At 46.8% G+C, this 21,204-nt stretch overlaps 1 protein-coding gene across 5 annotated transcripts; it reads left to right on the top strand.

Moving 5' to 3' along the window:
• Positions 1-1,479: 1,479 nt before the first annotated feature.
• IMPACT (impact RWD domain protein) lies at positions 1,480-21,135 on the top strand. Of its 5 annotated transcripts, none has more exons than XR_005660199.1 (11): positions 1,480-1,678; positions 3,963-4,091; positions 7,438-7,490; positions 8,990-9,052; positions 10,635-10,720; positions 13,326-13,448; positions 14,042-14,139; positions 15,849-15,922; positions 18,356-18,420; positions 20,744-20,878; positions 20,990-21,120. XR_005660199.1 is itself a non-coding variant. In XM_029068260.2 (11 exons), exons 1-11 carry the CDS (start codon positions 1,655-1,657, stop codon positions 21,056-21,058), a joined length of 945 nt encoding a protein of 314 aa, XP_028924093.1. In that variant the 5' UTR covers positions 1,480-1,654; the 3' UTR covers positions 21,059-21,135. The 5 variants fall into 5 exon arrangements, 3 of the variants coding, with proteins under 3 accessions (XP_028924093.1, XP_028924092.1, XP_028924094.1); XR_005660200.1 differs by having other exon boundaries at positions 20,970-21,046; XM_029068260.2 differs by having other exon boundaries at positions 18,356-18,446; positions 20,990-21,135.
• The last annotated feature ends 69 nt before the right edge of the window (positions 21,136-21,204 follow it).

Genomic DNA, 21,204 nt, shown 5'->3' with positions numbered 1-21,204 from the left:
TGTAGTTCCACGGACCCCAAAATATCAATAATGAGGGTGTTTGTTAAGCATTTACTATGTGCCAGGCACTGTATGAAGCACTTTGGGAGCATTCCCTAACACTCTAATGTCACTCTCAGGACTAACCTTGGTGTTGTGACAGATTCAGGGCTGTAGGTCCCATGCCCCAATGATTTAAAAATATTACTAATTATGGTGTTTGTTAAGCACTTACTATATGCCAGACATTGTACTATACACTTTGAGAGCATTCTAGACTGTGAGCCCGTTGTTGTCTCTATCTGTTGCCGATCTGTAATAATAATAATAATAATGTTGGTATTTGTTAAGCGCTTACAAAGTGCAGAGCACTGTTCTAAGCGCTGGGGTAGACACAGGGGAATCAGGTTGTCCCACATGGGGCTCATAGTCTTAATCCCCATTTTACAGATGAGGTAACTGAGGCACAGAGAAGTAAAGTGACTTGCCCAAGGTCACACAGCAGAGTGGCAGAGCCGGGATTCGAACCCATGACCTCTGACTCCAAAGCCCGTGCTCTTGCCACTGAGCCACGCTGCTTCTCTGTACCTTCCAAGCGCTTAGTACAGGGTTCTGCACACAGTAAGCGCTCAATAAATACGACTGAATGATTGAATGATTGATTGAATGAATGAATCCTGGACTGGGCAGGCGGTGGCAGCCCCGGAAGTGACGTCAAAGGGGCGAGGCCTGAGACCTCTGTCATCCGGGCTACCTGACTACTTGTTAGGTTTTGCTGTCCGTTTTCCCCCTTCTAGACTGGGAACCCGTTGTTGGGCAGGGGTGGTCTCCATCTGTTGCCCAATTGGGCTTTCCAAGCGCTTAGTACAGTGTTCTGCACACAGTAGCCGTTCAATAAATACGACTGAATATAGGAAAGAATGAATCCAGGGCTGGGGGCGGCCATGCGGCAGTCCCGGAAGTGACGTCAGAGGGCATGATTGGGGCCGCCCGATTAGATTGTGAGCCAGTCGCTGGGCAGGGGATTGTCTCTGTCTTTTGTCGAATTGGCCAACAGCTTAGTCCAGTGCTGTGCACATAGTAAGCGCTCAATAAATGCAAGTGAATGAATGAGTCCTGGGCAGGGGGCGGGACTCGGGCCGTCTGTCATCCTGGGCTGGAGGCGGCCGTGCGGCGGTCCCGGAAGTGACGTCAGGGAGCAGGACTGGGGCCTCCCGATTGGACTGTGAGCCCGTCACTGGGCAGGGAATCGTCTCTATCTGTTGCCGAATTGCCCATGCCAAACGCTTAGACCAGTGCTGTGCACATAGTAAGCGCTCAATAAATGCGAGTGAATGAATGAATCCTGGGCGGGGAGGGGGGACTCGGGCCGTCTGCCAAGCTGCGCTGGGGGGGACCGGGCGGCGGCCTCGGAAGTGACGTCAGGGGCGGGATTGGGGTCGCCTGTCAATCATTGCAGGGCTGGGGCGGCCGTGCGGGGTCCCGGAAGTGACGTCAAAGGGGCCGGGGCTTGGCACGTCCGTCAACCTGGGGCGGTGGGGAAGGGGCAGGGTGTCCCGCAGCCCCCGGACTGGATCGGAGCGAAGCCGGAGCCGGAGCCTGAGCCGGAGCCGGAGCCGGAGCGGACCCGACCCGGACTGGATCAGATCGGATCGGGGCGGAGCGGAGCGGCCCCATGGCGGAGCCAGGCCAGAGCCAGGTGACAGAGCAGCTCCCTAATAATAAGAATAAAATCATGGTGCGATTTCTTAAGCGCTTCCTATGTGCCCAGCACTGTGCTAAGCGCTGGGGTGGGTAGCAATAGTAATGGTGGGATTTCAGCGTGGCTCAGTGGAAAGAGCCTGGGCTTTGGAGTCAGAGGTCATGGGTTCGACTCCCGGCTCTGCCACTTGTCAGCTGTGTGACTGTGGGCAAGTCATTTAACTTCTCTGTGCCTCAGTTCCCTCATCTGTAAAATGGGGATTAACTGATTACCTGATTACCCTGTATCTCCCTCAGCGCTTAGCACAGGGCTCTGCACATAGTAAGCGCTTAACAAATACCAACATCATTATTATTAAGCCCTTACTAAGTGCAGAGCCCTGTGCTAAGCGCTGGGAGAGATACAGGCTCATCAGGTTGTCCCACGTGGGGCTCACACCCTCAGTCCCCATTTTACAGAGGAGGTCACTGAGGCCCAGAGAATAATAATAATAATAATGTTGGTCTTAGGTAAGCACTTCCTATGTGCCGAGCACTGTGCTAAGCGCTGGGGTGGGTAGCAATAGTAATGGTGAAATTTCTTAAGCCCTTATTAAGTGCAGAGCCCTGTGCTAAGCGCTGGGAGAGATACAGGGTCATCAGGTTGTCCCATGTGGGGCTCACACCCTTAGTCCCCATTTTACAGAGGAGGTCACTGAGGTCCAGAGAATAATAATAATAGTCATAATAATGTTGGTATTTGTTAAGCGCTTACTATGTGCAGAGCACTGTTCTAAGCGCTGGGGTAGACACAGGGGAATCAGGTTGTCCCATGTGGGGCTCACAGTTTCCATCCCCGTTTTCCAGATGAGGGAACTGAGGCACAGAGAAGTTAAGTGACTTGCCCACAGTCACACAGCTGACAAGTGGCAGAGCTGGGATTCGAATTCATGACCTCTGACTCCAAAGCCCAGGCTCTTTCCACTGAGCCACGCTAATAATAATAATAATAATAATAATGTTGGTATTAGTTAAGCGCTTCCTATGTGCCGAGCACTGTGCTAAGCGCTGGGGTGGGTAGCAATAGTAATGGTGGGATTTCTTAAGCGCTTACTATGTGCCGAGCACTGTTCGAAGCGCTGGGGTAGGTAGCGATAGTAATGGTGGGATTTGTTAAACGTTTCCTATGTGCCGAGCACTGTGCTAAGCGCTGGGGTAGGCAGCGATAGTAATGGTGGGATTTCTTAAACCCTTACTCTGTGCTGAGCACTGTGCTAAGTACTGGGGGAGATACAGGGTCATCAGGTTGTCCTCCGTGGGGTTCACAGCCTTAGTCCCCATTTTACAGATGAGGTCATTGAGGTACAGAGAATAATAATAATCATTATGTTGGTATTTGTTAAGTGCTTACTATGTGCAGAGCACTGTTCTAAGCGCTGGGGGAGATAAAGGGTCATCAGTTTGTCCCACGTGGGGCTCACAGTTTTCATCCCCATTTTACAGATGAGGTCACTGAGGCCCAGAGAAGTGAAGTGACTTGCCCAAAGTCACCCAGCAGACAAGTGGCAGAGGCGGAATTAGAACCCAAGCCCGGGCTCTTTCCACTAAGCCACGCTGCTTCTCCGTAATATAAACTATCTGTAGTTTAGCTTAATGTTCATTCATTCATTCATTCAATAGTATTTATTGAATGCTTACTATGTGCAGAGCACTGTACTAAGCACTTGGAATGAACAAGTCGGCAACAGAGACAGTCCCTGCCATTTGAAGGGTTTACAGTCTAATCAGGGGAGACAGGCAGACAAGAACAATGGCAATAAATAGAGTCAAGGGGAAGAACATCTCATAAAAACAATGGCAACTAAATAGAATCAGGGTGATGTACATCTCATTAAGCAAAATAAACAAAATAAATAGGGTGATAAAGATATATACAGTCGAGGGAACAAGTACAGTGCTAAGGGGGTGGGATGGGAGAGGGGGAGGAGGAGAGGGAAAGGGGGAGAAGAGGGTTTAGCTGTGGAGAGGTGAAGGGAGGGGTAGAGGGAGCAGAGGGAAAAAGGGGGGAGCTCAGTCTGGGAAGGCCTCTTGGAGGAGGTGAGTTTTAAGTAGGGATTTGAAGAGGGGAAGAGAATTAGATTGTCCATCTCCCCCTCTAGACCGCAAGCTCGTTGTGAGCAGGGGATGTGTTTGTTATACTGTAGTAAGTGCTTAGCCCAGTGTCCTGCACACAGCGCTCAATAAATACGATTGACCGAATGACCCACTTCTGACCAAAATAAAAAAATCTATCCTTGTTTTAGATCGATGAAATAGAAGCCCTGTCCTCTATATATGGCGACGAATGGTGTGTCATTGATGAAGCTGCAAGAATATTTTGTATTCGAATTAGCGATCACTTAGAGCATCCCAAATGGACACTCTGCCTTCAGGTAATCTTTATTTTTTCTTCATTAGATTTTATAAAAGCCTGTTTAAATCTTCGGAAAGGATTCCACTCTTATAAAAAATGCTTTCCTTTCGTGAAAATTCTTTTGAACATCCTTTTCCCTGTGATAGTCAGCCTTAATGAAATTGATTTCTCTTCTCCATTAAGAGCCACTGTGGTATATGTTAAGGGCTTATATTGACCCAGAAGGTCATGGGTTCTAATCCTGGCTCTGCTGCTTGTCTGCTGTGTAACCTTGTCACTTCACAGCGATCACTTAGATCATCCCAAATGGACACTCTGCCTTCAGGTAATCTTTATTTTTTCTTCATTAGATTTTATAATAACCGGTTTTGAATCTTCAAAAAGGATTCCACTCTTAAAAAATGCTTTTCCTTTGGTGATCATTCTTTTGAACATCCTTTTCCCTGTGATAACCCTAATGAAATTATGATTTATCTTCTCCATTAAGAGCCACCGTGGTATATGTTAAGTGCTTGTAATGCCCCAGAAGGTCATGGGTTCTAATCCTGGCTCTGCCGCTTGTCTGCTGTGTAACTTTGTCACTTCACTTCTCTGGGCCTCAGTGACCTCAGCTGTAAAATGGGGATGGAGGCTGTGAGCCCCAAGCGGGACAACCTGATTACCTTGTATCTATCCTCCCCCTCTCCCTTCCCCTTCCCTCAGCACTGTGCTCATTTGTATATATTTTTATTACCCTATTCATTTTGTTAATGAGATGTACATCCCCTTGATTCTATTTATCGTGATTAAGTTCTCTTGTTCTTTGTCCGTCTGTCTCCCCCGATTAGACTGTAAGCCCATCAATGGGCAGGGATTGTCTCTATCTGTTGCCGAATTGTCAATTCCAAGTGCTTAGTACAGTGCTCTGCACATAGTAAGCGCTCAATAAATACTATTGAATGAATGAATATCTCAGTGCTTAGAACAGTGCTAGATGCATAGTAAACGCTTAAATGCCATCATCATTATTATTATTGTTTATTGAGCACTTGTTGTGTACAGAACACTGTACTAAATGCTTGGGCGAGTACAGGACAACAGAGTTGGTAGACACATTCCCCGCTCCTCACAAGGAGCTTACAGTCTAGAGGAAGAGTTTAGAGGACAACGTAACAGGGTCGATCATCGTGACGTGGGAAGGGACTCTGTCTACCAACTTTGTTATCCTGGCTAGAGGAGGAGACAGACGTTAATGTAAATAAATAAATCACAGATCCGTCCAGATGCGCTGTGGGGCTGAGGGAGGGGTGGATAAGGGGTGGAAATACAAGCACGAGGCCGACACAGAAGGGAGTGGGAGAAGAGGAAATGAGAGCTTAGTCAGGGAAAGGCCTCTTCGGGTGTCGATGGAGTCTTCATTTGTCAGATCTGAAGAGGGAGGGCGTACCGGGGCCAGAGGATGTGGATGAGACGTCAGCAGCGAGATTGATGAGATGGAGGCCCGGTGAGTAGGTTCATTCATTCATCCAGTAGTATTTATTGAGCTCTTGCTATGTGCAGACCAGTGGACTAAGTGCTTGGAATGGACAATCCGGCAACAGAGACAATCCCTGCCCAACGACGGGCTCACAGTCTAAGTGGGGGAGACAGATGGACAAAAACAAGACAACGTAATCACGATAAATAGAATCAAGGGGATGTACACCTCATTAACAAAATAAATAGGGTAATAAATAATATATACAAATGAGTGCAGTGCTGAAGGGAGGGGAAGGGAGATAGGGAGGAGCAGAGGGAAAGGGGACTTAGCTGAGGGGAGGTGAAGTGGGGGCAGAGAGGGAGCAGAGGGAAAAGGGGAAGCTCAGTCTGGGAAGGCCTCTTGGAGGAGGTGAGCTCTCAATAGGGCTTTGAAGAGGGGAAGAGAGTTAGTTTGGCGGAGGTGAGGAGGGAGGGCATTCCAGGACAGCGGTAGGGCGTGGGCCAGGGTCGACATTGGTATAGGCATGAACGGGGGACAGTGAGGAGGTGAGCGGCAGAGGAGTGGAGCGTGCGGGGTGGGCAGTAGAAAGAGAGAAGGGAGGAGAGGTAGGAGGGGGCAAGGTGATGGAGGTTGGCATTAGAGGAGCAGAGGGTTGCGGGCTGGGTTGGAGCAGAAGCAGTGAGGTGAGGTAGGAGGGGGCGAGGTGATGGACTGCTTGAAAGGGTGGATTGGGTCTCTTCCTTCAACCCAGCGCACACACTCTGCTCCCCGGACGCCAACCTACTCGTTGCATCTCTATCTCACCGGCAACCCCTTGCTCACTTTCTAATCCCGGCTCTGCCCAGTGTCAGCTATATGACTTTGGGCAAGTCACGTCCCTTCTCTGTGCCTCAGTTACCTCATCTGTAAAATAGGGATTAAGACCGTGAGCCCCCACGTGGAATTACCTTGTATCTACCCCAGGACTTAGAACAGTGCTTGGCATATAGTAAGTGCTTAACAAAGACCATCATTATTATTGTTATTACATATATACATAAGTGCTTGGGGCGGGGGGTGTGGGAAGAGCAAAGAGAGCGAGTCGGGGTGATCGGGATGGGAAGGGGAGCTGAGGAAAAGGGGGCTCAGTCTGGGAAGGCCTTTTGGAGGCCTTCAGTAGGACTTTGAAGGGGAGAAGAGTGATTGTGTGGCGGATTTGAGGAGGGAGGGCGAACCAGGCCGGAGGTAGGACGTGGGCCGGGGGTCGACGGCGGGACGGGCGAGAACAAGACTCAGTGAGAAGTTGTGTTCACGGATCCTCCCCCAGACACTCCCACTAGACTGTTGAGGGCAGGGAATGGGTCTGTTTATCCTTATAGTGTACTTTCCTGAGCGCTTAATACGGTGTAAGCACTCAATAGATCTGATTGAATGAATGAATGAATCTTAAGTGCTTGATAAATGTTCTCAACTGTGACTCTGGGTGAACTCGGACATGGCAACAGGTCGGCGTATTTCACAGAGGCTGGACGGGTATGGGCAGAAGAGCAGCTCTCTGCATCGTCCGGCGGGGAAGAAATAGATCCAGCATGGCTCAGTGGAAAGAGCCCGGGCTTGGGAGTCAGAGATCATGGGTTTGAATCCCGGCTCTGCCACTTGGCAGCTGTGTGACTGTGGGCAAGTCACTTAACTTCTCGGTGCCCCAGTTACCTCATCTGTAAAATGGGGATTAACGTGAGCCTCACGTGCGACAAACTGATTACACTGTATCTAGCCCATCACTTAGAACAGTGCTCAGCACATAGTAAGTGCTTAACAAATACCAACATTATGAAATAGATCCACAACTTTCTTTTTAAATCTGTTTTTCTGCATGTTTGGGTTCTGATCAAAACAGGCGTGAACAGGGTTTTCCATGATCTTGCAGGTGATTTTGCCATCTGAATACCCAGGCACAGCACCACCTCTTTATCAACTGAAGTAAGCAATGTTTCTCTTTCTATTCGTGTCTGATAAAATGATTGTTTGTATTGTTTTTCCAAGATGGCTTCCAACACTTGTAATTTTTGTAGAGGTTTGTGTGTGTCTATATATGTATATATATATATATGTATATATATATATATATATATATATGCACACATATATATAAAACCACCTCTGGAAATTGAGAGCTTTAAGGCGTTCCGAGTCAGTTGTTCATTGTGAGATTGAAGTTGTAGATTGTAATTGCATTCAGGTAAAAAAAGGGAAGGAAATAACTCTTTTACTGTGGTTAATTGTTCATTCTGTACTCCAAGGGGAATTTTTTTGGGGGAGGGGTCTGCATTATTCATTTGAAGGAATCAATTGGATAATTCTCAACTGGCCATCGCACTTGGTCTTTCCAGACTCAGATTCTGTTTGGGGAAGAGTCTTCTTCAATCCGCTTATGCAGTGAAGCGCAAGTTTAAATCAGAAGAGTGAAATGGTTTGGCATGATTCCTTCATTTCTCTGAGAAGTTCAGACTCCACTGCCTGGCTCATCTTCCTGCGGAAATGCTCTGGGCATGTCACTCCCCTTAAAAACCTCCAGTGGTTGCCTATCAACCTCTGCACAAAACAAAAACTTCTCACTCTAGGCTTCAAGGGTCTCCATCATCTTGCCCCTTCCTACCTCTCCTCCCTTATCTCTTTCCACTGCCCACCCCGCAAGCTCTGCTCCTCTGCCGCCCACCTCCTCACCATCCCCCGTTCTCACCTATCCCGCCGTCGACCCCCGGGCCACGTCCCCCCGCGGTCCTGGAATGCCCTCCCTCCTCACCTCTGCCAAACTAATTCTCTTCCCCTCTTCAAAACCCTACGTAAAGTTCACCTCCTCCAAGAGGCCTTCCCAGACTGAGCTCCCCTTTTCCCTCTGCTCCCTCTACACCCCCTTCACCTCTCCGCAGCTAAACCCTCTTCTTCCCCCTTTCCCTCTGCTCTTCCCCCTCTCCCGTCCCACCCCCTCAGCACTGTACTTGTCTGCTCAACTGTATATATCTTCATTACCCTATTTATTTTGTTAATGAGGTGTACATCACCCTGATTCTATTTATTTGCTATTGTTTTAATGAGATGCTCTTCCACTCGATTCTATTTATTGGCATTGTTCTTGTCTGTCTGTCTCCCCCGATTAGACTGTAAGCCCGTCAAAGGGCAGGGACTGTCTCTGTTACCGATTTGTACATTCCAAGCGCTTAGTACAGTGCTCTGCACATAGTAAGCGCTCAATAAATACTATTGAATGAATGAATGAATGAAACCACTAACCTTTTTCGTTGCAGAAGTTTGAATTGGGACACAAAGAAATCTGTTTTAAAGGAAGCCGATTCTGTTTCTTACAAACAGCGCTATAGCACTATTTTTTGCGTCTTAGAACATTTTAGAGTGAATCTCGTTGTCTGTGTTTCCAAACTGAGCTTTTTGGTAAGCCTCAAAAATATTCCATTTTATTCCAGTGCTCCTTGGCTTAAAGAACAAGATCGTATGGAGTTGGCAAATAGTCTTGAGGAAATCTATGTGTAAGTGGAAGTTGATTCTTTCCTAGAATTCCATATTGGTGTTTATTCTGGAGCCTTCTGCTTTTAGTGGTTCTAAAAATTTTGTAAAGTTATTAAAGATTGAGTTTTAAAGCAACCTTGCCAAGTGGGATGATTCTCTTTAGCCTAACCTCTTAATTGTTCATTTTAAAAAGTTTAGTAATTGAATGTCCCGAAGCTTCAAAAGCCTACAAATATTCTGTGCAGAAACACAGCCCGCTTCAAACTATCTCTCTTCTTGTTGTTTTTCTGTTGATGGAGTGGAAATAGGTGGTGGGAAATCAAACTGATATAATTCCTTGCCAAATTGAGAAATGACCACTTTCATTCCTCGTTTATCAGACAATCATATTTATATTCTGTTGTTTGTATAGTACCGATGTAAAGGTTCATGTTAAATTGGGGTGAATTTCTAGAGAAGAATTATTTCATACCTTGTTTTATTCCCCCAAAACTGCAGTTGCAGCATTACTTAGAATGAAGTTTAACAGATCGAGGGAGTGTGCCATCTAAATACTCCTAAATACCTATGTTTTGCTTTTCTAAAGTAAGCACTTCTTACAGTAAAAGGATTCTATAAAAATAGAATGCTTTTGGTATTTTCTACTCAGGCTTCATTTTATCAAGATGTCATCCTTTATCAATGAATGTTCATTCAATCGTATTTATTGAGTGCGCACATGCACACAGTATTTATAGCGAAGAGTATTTATCCGTTCATTCATTCAATAGTATTTATTGAGCGCTTACTATGTGCAGAGTACTGTACTAAGTGCTTGAAATGTACAATTCCTCAACATATAGAGACAATCCCTGCCCATTGATGGGCTTACAGTCTAATTGGGGGAGTCAGATGGACAAAAACCAAACAACTTAATCGTCATAAAGTGATTTATCATGATTTATTTATTGACCGCTTGCTGTACGTAGAGTGCTTTACTAAGAGCTTGGGAGAGTACAAAACCACCGAGGTGGTAATAATAATAATAATAACGATTGTGGTTTTGAAGTGCTTACTGTGGGCTAGGCACTGTATTGAGCACTGGGGTGGATACAAGCAAATGGGGTTGGACACAGTCCCTGTCTCACATTGAGCTCACAGATGAGGTAACTGAGAAGTGAAATGACTTGCCAACGTAACAAAGCCCTGGGTCACGCTCTGGTTCGTCTTTTTTGGTAGATAATTTTCTTTATGGTGACTTTTGGGTGCTTTAAAAATGCCCGAGTGCATATGTTTTTCCAGGGATTTTTCTCTATTTTTGATGGAGATTTGTCTCTAATTTTCAAGTGACATCCTTTCTCCCCACCAAATTATGATTAGTGTGTTTCGACTTCAGATAAGTACCAAATTTTGCAAGTGACGGGTTTAGGAATGTAAAGAATTTTCCAATTTTAGTGAATTGAAAATAATATAATGTAGGTATTTGTTAAGGGCTTACTATGTGCAGAGCACTGTTCTGAGCTCTGGGGTAGTTACAGGGTAGTCAGGTTGTCCCACATCGCTTATTATTTTCTATAAATAGCATCGCTTATTATTTTCTTGTGGATTTTGAACCTGTGGCAGAGAGAATCTTGGTGAAAGCATTCTTTATCTATGGGTGGAGAAGATACGAGAAGTTCTAATGGAAAAATCTCAATCGTCTGATTCAGGTAGGATGGAAAAATGACGCTGTGGGTGCTTGTTTACTTGTTTTGATGTCTGTCTCCCCCCTTCTAGACTGTGAGCCCGTTGTGGGAAGGGATTGTCTCTCTTTATTGCTGAATTGTACTTTCCAAGTGCTTAGTACAGTGCTCTGCACACAGTAAGCCCTCAATAAATACGATCGAATGAATGAAAATGTCATCCCAGAACTCATTTTATAAGTTACAGCCAAAAATTTGCTGTCGATTTAAGTTCATCTGTCACTCTCTGACGTTATTGAAGTTTCCGTTTGGTCCTGCGTGCTCTATTGCAACCGTCTCTTCACCCAGACCACACACTTCATCCTTCTCACTGTACCTCATCCTCTGCCGAGCCCTCGCCCACATCCTGCCTCTGGCCTGGAGCTTGCTCCCCCTCCTTATCCTACAAGACGATCCCTCTCCCCACTTCCAAAGCCTTAGAAAAAGCACATCCAAGAGGCCTTCTCTGATTTAAGCTTCATTTCACTTACTCCCTCTCCATTCTGCTCCACCCTTGCACTTGAATTTGCACCCTTTCGTCACTGCACCCTCTGCCCCACAACCCTTATGTACATATGACTAATTCATTTAATAATAATAGTAATAATAATAATAATGTTAGTACTTGTTGGTACTTTTCTAAGCACTGGGCTAGATATAGGGTAATCAGGTTGTCCCACGTGAAGCTCAAAGTTTTAGCCCCCATTTTACAGATGAGGGAACTGAGGCACTGAGAAGTTAAGTGACTTGCACAAAGTTACACAGTTGACAGTGGTGGAGCTGGGATTAGAACCCAATCTGACTCCAAGCCTGGGCTCTTTCCACTGAGCCATGGTAACGAGAAGCAGCAGATGGAGCACAGGCGTGGGAGTCAGAAGGACTTGGGTTCTAATCCCAGCTCTGCCCCATGTCTGCTACGTGACCTTGGGCAAATCACATATGAACTTCTCTGTGCCTCAGTTACCTAATCTGTAAAATGGGGGTTAAGAGTGTGAGCCCCATGGGGAACAGGGATTTCACCCAACTTGATTAACTTGCTCTGCACATGGTAAGCGCTTAACAAATACCAACATTGTTGTTATTATTATTATGAAGTGCCGTCGAGTCGTTTTCGATTCATAGTTACTCCGTGGATATACTTTCTCCAGAACGTCCCGTCCTCTGCCGTAATCCGCCACCTTTCTAACGGTTCTTCCGTTGTCGTTGTTATGGTCTGTATCCATCTAGCTGTCGGTCTGCCTCTTTCCCATTTTCCCTGGACTTTTCCTAGCACTAGTGTCTTCTCCAGAGAATTAGTCCTCTCGATTATGTATCCAGCTTGGCACATAGTAAGTGCTTAACAGGTACTATTAGTAAAAGTAATAATAATGTCTGCAAGAGTGCAAGAGCGATGCGGAAGGGATAGGGAGTAGGAGAAATGAGGGTTAATTTGGGGAAGGCCTCTTGGTGGAGGTGATTTTAATGATGTTTTGAAAGTGGAGAGAGTGGTGGTCTGGCACATATGACGTGGGAGGGAGTTCCAAGACAGAGGCAGGATGTGGACAAGGGATCGGCGGCGAGATAGAGGAGACTGATGTACAGTGAGTGGGTTGGTGTTAGAGGAACGAAGTGAAGTTGGAGACGGAAGTCAGTGAGGTAGATGGTACTTTAAAAGCGAAGGTATGGAGTTTCTGTTTGATTACAGTTGTATTTGGTTGTGACTAGGTATCAGGTATAGGTTTCAGGGGTTCTATCATTCTCTTTGAGAGCAGAAATTGTCTTCTGATTCCTCAGGAAACTCCAAACTCATTAAATGTTGCTGAGATTCTACCGTTTTCCCTATCCCTAATCCACTTTAATGCCTGCCTCCTCCTGTAGACTGGGATCCCTAAGGGAAGAGATCACATCTATCAACTCGGATGCATTGTCCTCTCCCAAGTGCTTAGTACAGTGCTCTGCCCACAGAAAGTGCTCAATAAGTACCATTGGATGGTTGATTGATATGGGGAGGGGTCACATATACCAACTCTTTTGTATTGCAGGCTCCCAAGCGCTCAGTAAAGTGCTCTGACCCCAGTAAGCACTCAGTACACATACCATTGGGTGGTTGATTGAGTGAATGAGGTAGTAAAATTCCTCCTTATTCTCAAGATGATTAGGGAATAATTGGGTCAAGATGCCAATGATTAAATTCATCATTTCTGTTGTTCCAAACCCATCTCTGTCGGTGGCTGAGAGCTTCATCTGTGCATTTAGAAGCAGCAGCAGATGTGGGTTTTTTTTAAGCACTTTCTATGTGCCAGGCACTGCAGTAAGCACTGGGGTGAATACAAGCAAATTGAGTTGGACACAGTCCCTGTCCCATGTGGCACTCACATTCTCAATCCCCCTTTTAACAGATGAGGTAACCGAGGCACAGAGGAAGGGAAGTGACTTGCCCAAGGTCACACAGCAGACAAGTGGTAGCTGTTATTAAAGAGTGGGTTTGTTGGATGACTCCAGAGTCTGTCATTTCTAGGATCCCACTTGGTCTAGTTTTTACTTTTAAAATTTGACTATATTAAATCTTCTGATCAAAGTTGCTGGCTAAACATCTGTTCATCTTCTACTTTAGGGCCAGACTTCAAGAAGAAAAGTGAGGAGGAAGATGTTGATTTTGAAGATGATTTTATTTTGGAGCATCAACCGGAAGATGCAGTGAAAACGTTGGATTTTGTTATTCCAGAAAGTCAAGGAGGTATATTATAGTCGAACATTGGAGGGTATACTTTTGCCTATTTGCCTCTTACCGTATTCGCAACTCACTCAGTGTACAACTCAGTAGTGTATTCCTCAGAAGTGAGGAAATGGGGAAAAACAGCATGGCCTAGTGGATAAAGCACGGGCCGGGGAGTCCAAAGGACGTGATTGCTAATCCTGTCTCCACCACTTGTCTGCTGGGTGATCCTGGGCAAGTCACTCCACTTCTCTGTGCCTCAGTTTCCTCATCTGTAAAGTGGGGATTAAGACTGTGAGCCCCATGTGGCACAGGGTCAGTGTCCAACCTGATTAGCTTATATCTACCCCTCATCTTTGTACAGTGACGGGCACGTAGTAAGTGCTTAACAAATACCATTTAAAAAAAAGGGTGCCTGGGCCAGGGTGGTGCTGTTTGGGACAAGAGCAAGGGGTGGATCCTAGAACTTTTGTAGCGGGGGGAAAAAAAAGAAACACTGCCATGTTATCGTACCCCAGTTTTTCACCATCTTGAGTAATTTGATATCTCGTTCAGCCTTGGAATGAGAGGGTTTGGTGAGAAGAGACTAAGGGAGTCGTGTTTTGGATTTGTAGAGGTAGAAGAGATGCCGCCGATTGACCACGGTGTTCCCATCACGGACCGAAGGAGCACTTTCCAGGCCCACTTAGCTCCCGTAGTGACCCCCAAACAGGTAAGGCTGAAGGGAACAGTGAAAACACGCTCATTCTCTGGTTTTCAGCTTTGGTTTTCTTCCCAAAGCTCTGGGGTTTAGTTCAGGTAACCAGATTAGACACAGTCCCCCATTCCACAAGGGGCTCAATGTCTAAGACTGGGGGAGAACTGGTATTTCATCCCCATTTTACAGATGATGATACCGAGGACCTGAGAAACGATGCGACTTGCTCAAGGTCACACAACAGGCAAGTGGTGGAGCGGAACTTGAACCCAGGTCTCCTGACTCCCGGGCCTGTGCTCTTTCCACTCGACCATGCCGCCTTCCAAATACATTGTTTACAGAAGCAGTTTGGCGTAGTGGATACAGCATGGGCTTGGGTGTCAGAAGGTCATGGGTTCTAATCCCGTCTCTGGCCCTTGTCTGCTCTGTGACTTCGGGTAAGTCACTTCACTTCTCTGTGCCTCAGTTACCTTATCTGAAAATGGGGATTAAAAACTGTGAGCCCCATGCGGGACAACCTGATCACCTTGTACCCCCCCAGCGCTTAGAACAGTGCTTTGCATATAGTAAGCGCTTAACAAATACCCCATTATTATTATTATTATTATTATTATTCTCTGGGCCTCGGTTACCTTATCTGTAAAATAGGGATTAAGACTGTGAGCCCCATGTGGGACAGGGACTGTGACCAACCTGATTAGCTTGTAACTATCCCAGCTCTTGGAACAGTGCCTGGCACATAGTAAGCGCTTAACAAATGCCATCATTATTGTTATTATTATATCTGGAAAAGGGGGCATAATAAAGGTCAAAAATGAACAAAGAGAGCATTTGGAATATGTATTGGAATGACCTGAAACATGTTTCAGCCACCAATGCATTTAAATCCCCCAAAATTGAAGCATAAAACAGCAAGTTAAGACGTGACGGGAATGCTGGGATTTACCCTAGATGTTTCCCCTGCAGTGGATGGAGAATTCGTTCATTCATTCGTATTTATTGAACACTCACCGTGTGCAGAGCACTGTACTAAGCCCTTGGGAGAGTACAAAATAAGAATAAACAGACACATTCCCTGCCCACCATGAGCTTAGTCTAGAGGGCTAGAATAGGCTGCCATGGTGGAGGGGGTGGAAAGGACCCTCGTTTGTCCCCTCTAGACTGGAAAGACATTGTGTGCAGGGAATGGATCCACCAGCTCTGCTAAATTGCATTGTCCCAAGCACTTAGTACACTGCTCTGCCTGTAGTGAGCGCTCAGAAAATCCACTGATTGTCCCTCTGTAGGCTGAGCTGTGCTCTTTCCACTGAGCCTGACTGTGTATCCTCTGATTCCAAAACAACATTCTTCAGAATTTTAACTCATAACTGAAAACTCACGACCCTAACCCATAATGGCTGAGGAATGATTGCTTTCTTTAACCTACTGCCCTTTTCCTCCCCCTAAATGCGTATTTAAAAAAAGGCAAATTTCCCAACTTTTCTCAGGGAAGCGGGATGACTAAGGAAAAAGTAGGAATGATTGCAGGCGGGGCCTGAGCACTTGTGGGAAGTACATTCCCGAACACCTGTGGGAATTGTGCCTCCTTGAAACCAACTAATTTTTTTTTTTTTGACTAATGCTAATCTCAAGATTTATGGCAGCTGGCATTTCCCAAGCCAACAGGACTCTTGACTGTTCCTCCCCACCTACCAGGGGAAAAATGCATTTCTGTTCTTTTCAAGGTGAAGATGGTACTTGCCAAGTTATACGAAAACAAGAAAATAGCCAGCGCCACCCACAATATATACGCATACAGGTGAGTCAGGGAACAGGTAACCGACCAAATGGGGGAGCTCGAGATAGAGCAGGTTTTATTTTCAAATCAGCTGGCCCAGTTAGCATAGACTCTGGATCAATCAATCAATCGATGGAATTTATTGAATACTTACTGCGTGCAGAGCACTTTTCTAAGCATTTGGGAGAGTACAGTCCAACAGAATTAGCAGGCACGTTCCTTGTCCTTAATAAGCTTACGTTCTGGGGTCCGGTCTGTGGATCCTAGGGTCTAAGAGAAATAGGCCTAGATTGCAATAGAAGAGGCTGAATTTTATTAAAAAACAAAAATGGAACCCAGGAAACTCTGAAAAAACAATAATTACCTGCCGGATTTGACGGAGGAGGGCATTCCAGAGGTGGGATCTGGGCGAAGACTGTGGGTTAGTTAGTGAAGCTGAAGTGGTGAGTGTGGTGTCCCCCAACATCTCCGGCTTCGTATTTGTTAAGCACTTTGTGCCAGGCACTGTACTAAGCACTGGGGTAGATGCAACAGACACGTGGCGGAGCTGGGATTAGAGTCCGCGTCCTTCTGTTGGTAGCCCAAGAGAGGGCCCGATAACCAGGTACTTCCTGTATATGAGAAGCAGCGTGGCTTAGCGGAAAGAGCATGAGCTTGGGAGTTAGAGGTCATGGGTTCTAATCCCGGCTCCTCCGCTTGTCAGCTGTGTGACCTTGGGCAAGTCACTTAACTTCTCTGTGCCTCAGTTACTCATCTGTAAAATGGGATGAAGGCTGTGAGCCCTAGGTGGGACAACCTGATGTCCTCTCCCCCTCCCTTCAGGCTCGCATCTCCTCCTGCCTCCAGGACGTCTCCACCTGGATGTCTGCCCGCCACCTAAAACTCAACATGAGCAAGACTGAGCTCCTCATCTTCCCTCCCAAACCCTGTCCTCTCCCAGACTTCTCTATCACCGTGGATGGCACGACCATCCTTCCCGTCTCTCAGGCCCACAATCTCGGTGTCATCCTTGACTCGTCTCTCTCGTTCACCCCACATATCCTATCTGTTACCGAGACCTGCCGGTTTCACCTCTACAATATCGCCAAGATCCGCCCTTTCCTCTCCACCCAAACGGCTACCTTACTGTTACAGGCTCTCATTATAACCCGGCTAGACTACTGTGTCAGCCTTCTCTCTGACCTCCCTTCCTCCTCTCTCGCCCCGCTCCAGTCTATTCTTCACTCCGCTGCCCGGCTCATCTTCCCGCAGAAACGATCTGGGCATGTCACTCCCCTTCTTAAACAACTCCAGTGGTTGCCTATCGACCTCCGCTCCAAACAAAAACTCCTCACTCTAGGCTTCAAGGCTGTACATCACCTTGCCCCTTCCTACCTCTCCTCCCTTCTCTCTTTCTACCACCCACCCCGCACGCTCCGCTCCTCTGCCGCCCACCTCCTCACCGTCCCTCGGTCTCGCCTATCCCGCCGTCGACCCCTGGGCCACGTCCTCCCGCGGTCCTGGAACGCCCTCCCTCCTCACCTCCGCCAAACTGATTCTCTTCCCCTCTTCAAAACCCTACTTAAAACTCACCTCCTCCAAGAGGCCTTCCCAGACTGAGCTCCTCTTCCCCCTCTACTCCCTCTGCCACCCCCCCTTTACTTCTCCGCAGCTAAACCCCCTTTTTCCCCTTTTCCCTCTGCTCCTCCCCCTCTCCCTTCCCATCCCCACAGCACTGTACTCGTCCGCTCAACTGTATATATTTTCATTACCCTATTTATTTTGTTAATGAATTGTACATCACCTTGATTCTGTTTAGTTGCCATTGTTTTTACGAGATGTTCTTCCCCTTGACTCTATTTATTGCCATTGTTCTTGTCTGTCCATCTCCCCCGATTAGACTGTAAGCCCGTCAAACGGCAGGGACTGTCTCTATCTGTTGCCGACTTGTTCATCCCAAGCGTTTAGTACAGTGCTCTGCACATAGTAAGCGCTCAATAAATACTATTGAATGAATGAATACCTTGTATCTACCCCAGTGCTTAGAACAGTGCTTGGCACATAGTAAGCACTTAACAAATACCAACATTATTACTATTATTACTGGTTGTGGAGTCTTCTGGGAGAGGCCACCATTCATTCAGTTTAATTTATTGAGTGCTTACTGTGTGCAAAGTACTCTACTAAGCACTTGGGGGAGTACAATGTAACAATAAACAGACATATTCCCTGCCCACAACAAGCTTAAAGTCTAGAGGGGGAGACAGACATCAGTTTAAAGAAATACATTACAGATCTGTACATAATTGCTGTGGGACTGGAAGGGAGGATGAATAAAGGGAGCAAGTCAGGACGACACAGAAGGGAGTGGGAGAGGAGGAAAGGAGGGCTTCTCTGGATAATTTGCCAGTTTGAGATAATACATGTGATTTAAATGGTGGCCCTTTGGTTTGGTTTGGTTTTGTGCATTTCCAGAATATACTGTGAAGACAAACAGACATTCCTGCAGGATTGCGTAGATGACGGAGAAACAGCAGCAGGTGGGCGTCTCCTCCACCTCATGCAGGTAAAATCCACAGAGACCGTGGAGCCTGTTCTCCGGAGGCGGCTCCACCCACAGGCCCACTTTCCCCCTCATCTCTCTGCCCCCATTATTGCCCCTTGGAATTCAACTGCTAGTGAGGTGTTGTCAAAACCCAACAGGGGTATACAGGAGAAGCAGCGTGGCCTAGCGGATAGAGCATGGGCCTGGGAGTCAGAAGGACCCTGGTTCTCATCCCGGCTCCTCCACCTGTCAGCTGCGTGACCTTGGGGAAGTTGCTTCACTTCTCTGAGCCTCAGTTACCTCTTCTGGAAAATGGATATTAAGACCGTGAGCCCCATATGGGACAGGGACTGTGTCCAACCTGATTAGCTTGTACCCCAGTGCTTAGTACAGTGCCTGGTATGTAGCTCTTAACGAATACCATAAACCCCCCCAAAAAAATGGGAAAACGAGAGTTGAAAATGAACCTGGAATGAAATCCCCAGGCTTCACCGTGTCCTAGGAAATGCCACCGATTAAAGTGTTAGACAGTATTTCATCATACCTGGAGAAGAAGGCCTCTCTTTCCTTCTTTTTACATATTTCCAAACCAGCATTCCCAATTTAATAAGGGAAGGGTGGGAAAGTGCTCGGATTCATTTGTATGCCTCGGGGGTTTTACGTTTGGACCTTAAAATGCCCCGTTTTGCTGATCTGTCTGTTGGGGTGGAAGGACCCTCTCGGCCTAAGGAGGGAGGAACGGGACTAAGTCAGGGAAGCAGCCCACACCACAGAACGTAGGACATGGTGTCGTCTCCCTCCGGGACCGGGAAAACCGGTGAGGGGGCTTCCCTGCAGCGGGCCGGGGGATCCCCTTCCTTTGCCTCCTCCCACACAGGATCTCCGGGATGCCTTCCCCCGGCCAGGGGATTCTCCTCCCCACAGAGAGGGGCTGGGGGGGAGTTCCCTGCTTGACCCCGGGGAATTTCCCAGCCATAGCCCAGCCGGGAGTCCTGGCTGCCCAGCCCCACCTGGGGTTGGAATTCCCCTCTGCTGCCCCCTCTGCCTACCTGCCCCAGAGTTGGCACGGGGGAAACCCTGCCTCCTTGTCAGTCAAAGAAAGCCAGGCCCGTCCCTTCCACCCGGCTGGGATAGGTCCTCCGAATGGCGGCCGTTCTTCTGACACATGCTGAGAGATAGCGAGTTCACCACGGACCTCTGGCTGTATGTGGTTAGCAGCTAGCCTTCCGCTCACCTCTCTAAGCCGGTAATCGAAGCGGGAGCCCCAGCTCGGCAAAATCCATCTAGTGTGTAAGCAGAGCACGTGTCTTTCAACTCTGTTCTGTGTACCCTCCCGAGCACTCAGTACAATGCCCTGCACAGAGTAAGTGCTCAATAAATACCATTGTCTGATTGAGCATCTACTTTAGGGCTTTGTCATGTCCCAGCTGTAAGCAGAGCACTGTATTGGGAGCTTACTGAGTGGAGAGCACTGCAGTGGAAGAGCATAGGCCTAGGAGTCGGGATCTGGGTTTTAATCCTGGCTCCACCATTTGCCTGCTGGTGGACCTTGGGCAAGACACTTAACTTCTCTGGGCCTCAGTTCCTTCATCTTCAAAATGGTTTCAATATCTGTTCTCCCTCCTACTTAGAATGTGAGCCCTGTATGGGGGCAGGGACTTTATCCAACCTGATTACCTTGTATCTAACCCAGGGCTTAATACAGTCCCTGACACATAGTAAGCATTTAACCAATACCATTTTTAAAAGGCAATTACTATTATCATTATTATTAATTTCAATTTCAAGTGCCTTTGGGCACTTGGTATTGACCCCATCCTCAGCCCCTATGTACATATCTGTAATTTATTGATTTATAACAATGTCTGTCTCTCCTCCTGGACTCTAAGCTCCTTACTTTATCATTTATTGTGGTATTTAAGTGCTTACTTTGCGCCAAGCACTGTACTAGACCCTGGGGTAGATACAAGGCAATCTGATCCCATAAGGGGCTTATGTTCTGAGTAAGACAGAGAACAGGAATTGAGTCCCCATTTCACAGATGAGAGAACTGAGGGACAAAGAAGTGAAGTGACTTGCCCAAGGTCACGCAGCAGGTATGTGGCAGAGCAGGGATTCAAACCCAGGTCCTCTGACTCCCGGGGCCGGGCTCTTTCCTCTAGGCTACCCTGCTTCTACTTGTTAGCAAGGAATGTGTCTACCCAATCTGATGAATTGTATTCTACCAAATGCTTATTAGCAGTGTTCTGCGCATGGAAAGTGCTCGATAAATACCACCGATGGATCGATTGATAGATCGACTTTTTTTTTTAATGCAGATTTTGAATGTGCGAAATGTTCTAGTGGTGGTGTCACGCTGGTATGGAGGGATTCTGCTTGGACCGGATCGTTTTAAACACATCAACAACTGCGCCAGAAATATCCTCGTGGAACAGAAGTACACAGACACACCGGTAAGTTTTGATTGCTCCAATTCAGGGTATTGAGGTCGACGGAATTTTTCCTCTGCTTTGTCTCTGAAATACGGTCCAACACCCAAGGAAGTTAATTTGTGTTTCTTTCAGGAGGAATCATCCAAGCAGTTGGGAAAGAATAAAAAACAGAGAAAAGACAAGAGGAAGAGTGACCATTAGTTAATGAAAAACCTGCCAATATGTAAAACTAATAAAGAATAAATAAATCCCCAAGGGATATATCTGCAGACTCAAAAGGAATAGTTTTTGACTGCTCAGCTGGAGTATTTTAGAGAAAACTCGCCATCATTTCTGAAAAATTTTAA

This window comes from Ornithorhynchus anatinus, chromosome 7, assembly GCF_004115215.2.
Source record: "Ornithorhynchus anatinus isolate Pmale09 chromosome 7, mOrnAna1.pri.v4, whole genome shotgun sequence".
In the NCBI taxonomy this organism is placed as follows: Eukaryota; Metazoa; Chordata; class Mammalia; order Monotremata; family Ornithorhynchidae; genus Ornithorhynchus; species Ornithorhynchus anatinus.
The sequence above is the reverse complement of the archived record's forward strand: the minus strand, read 5'-3'. Positions and strand labels throughout refer to the sequence as shown.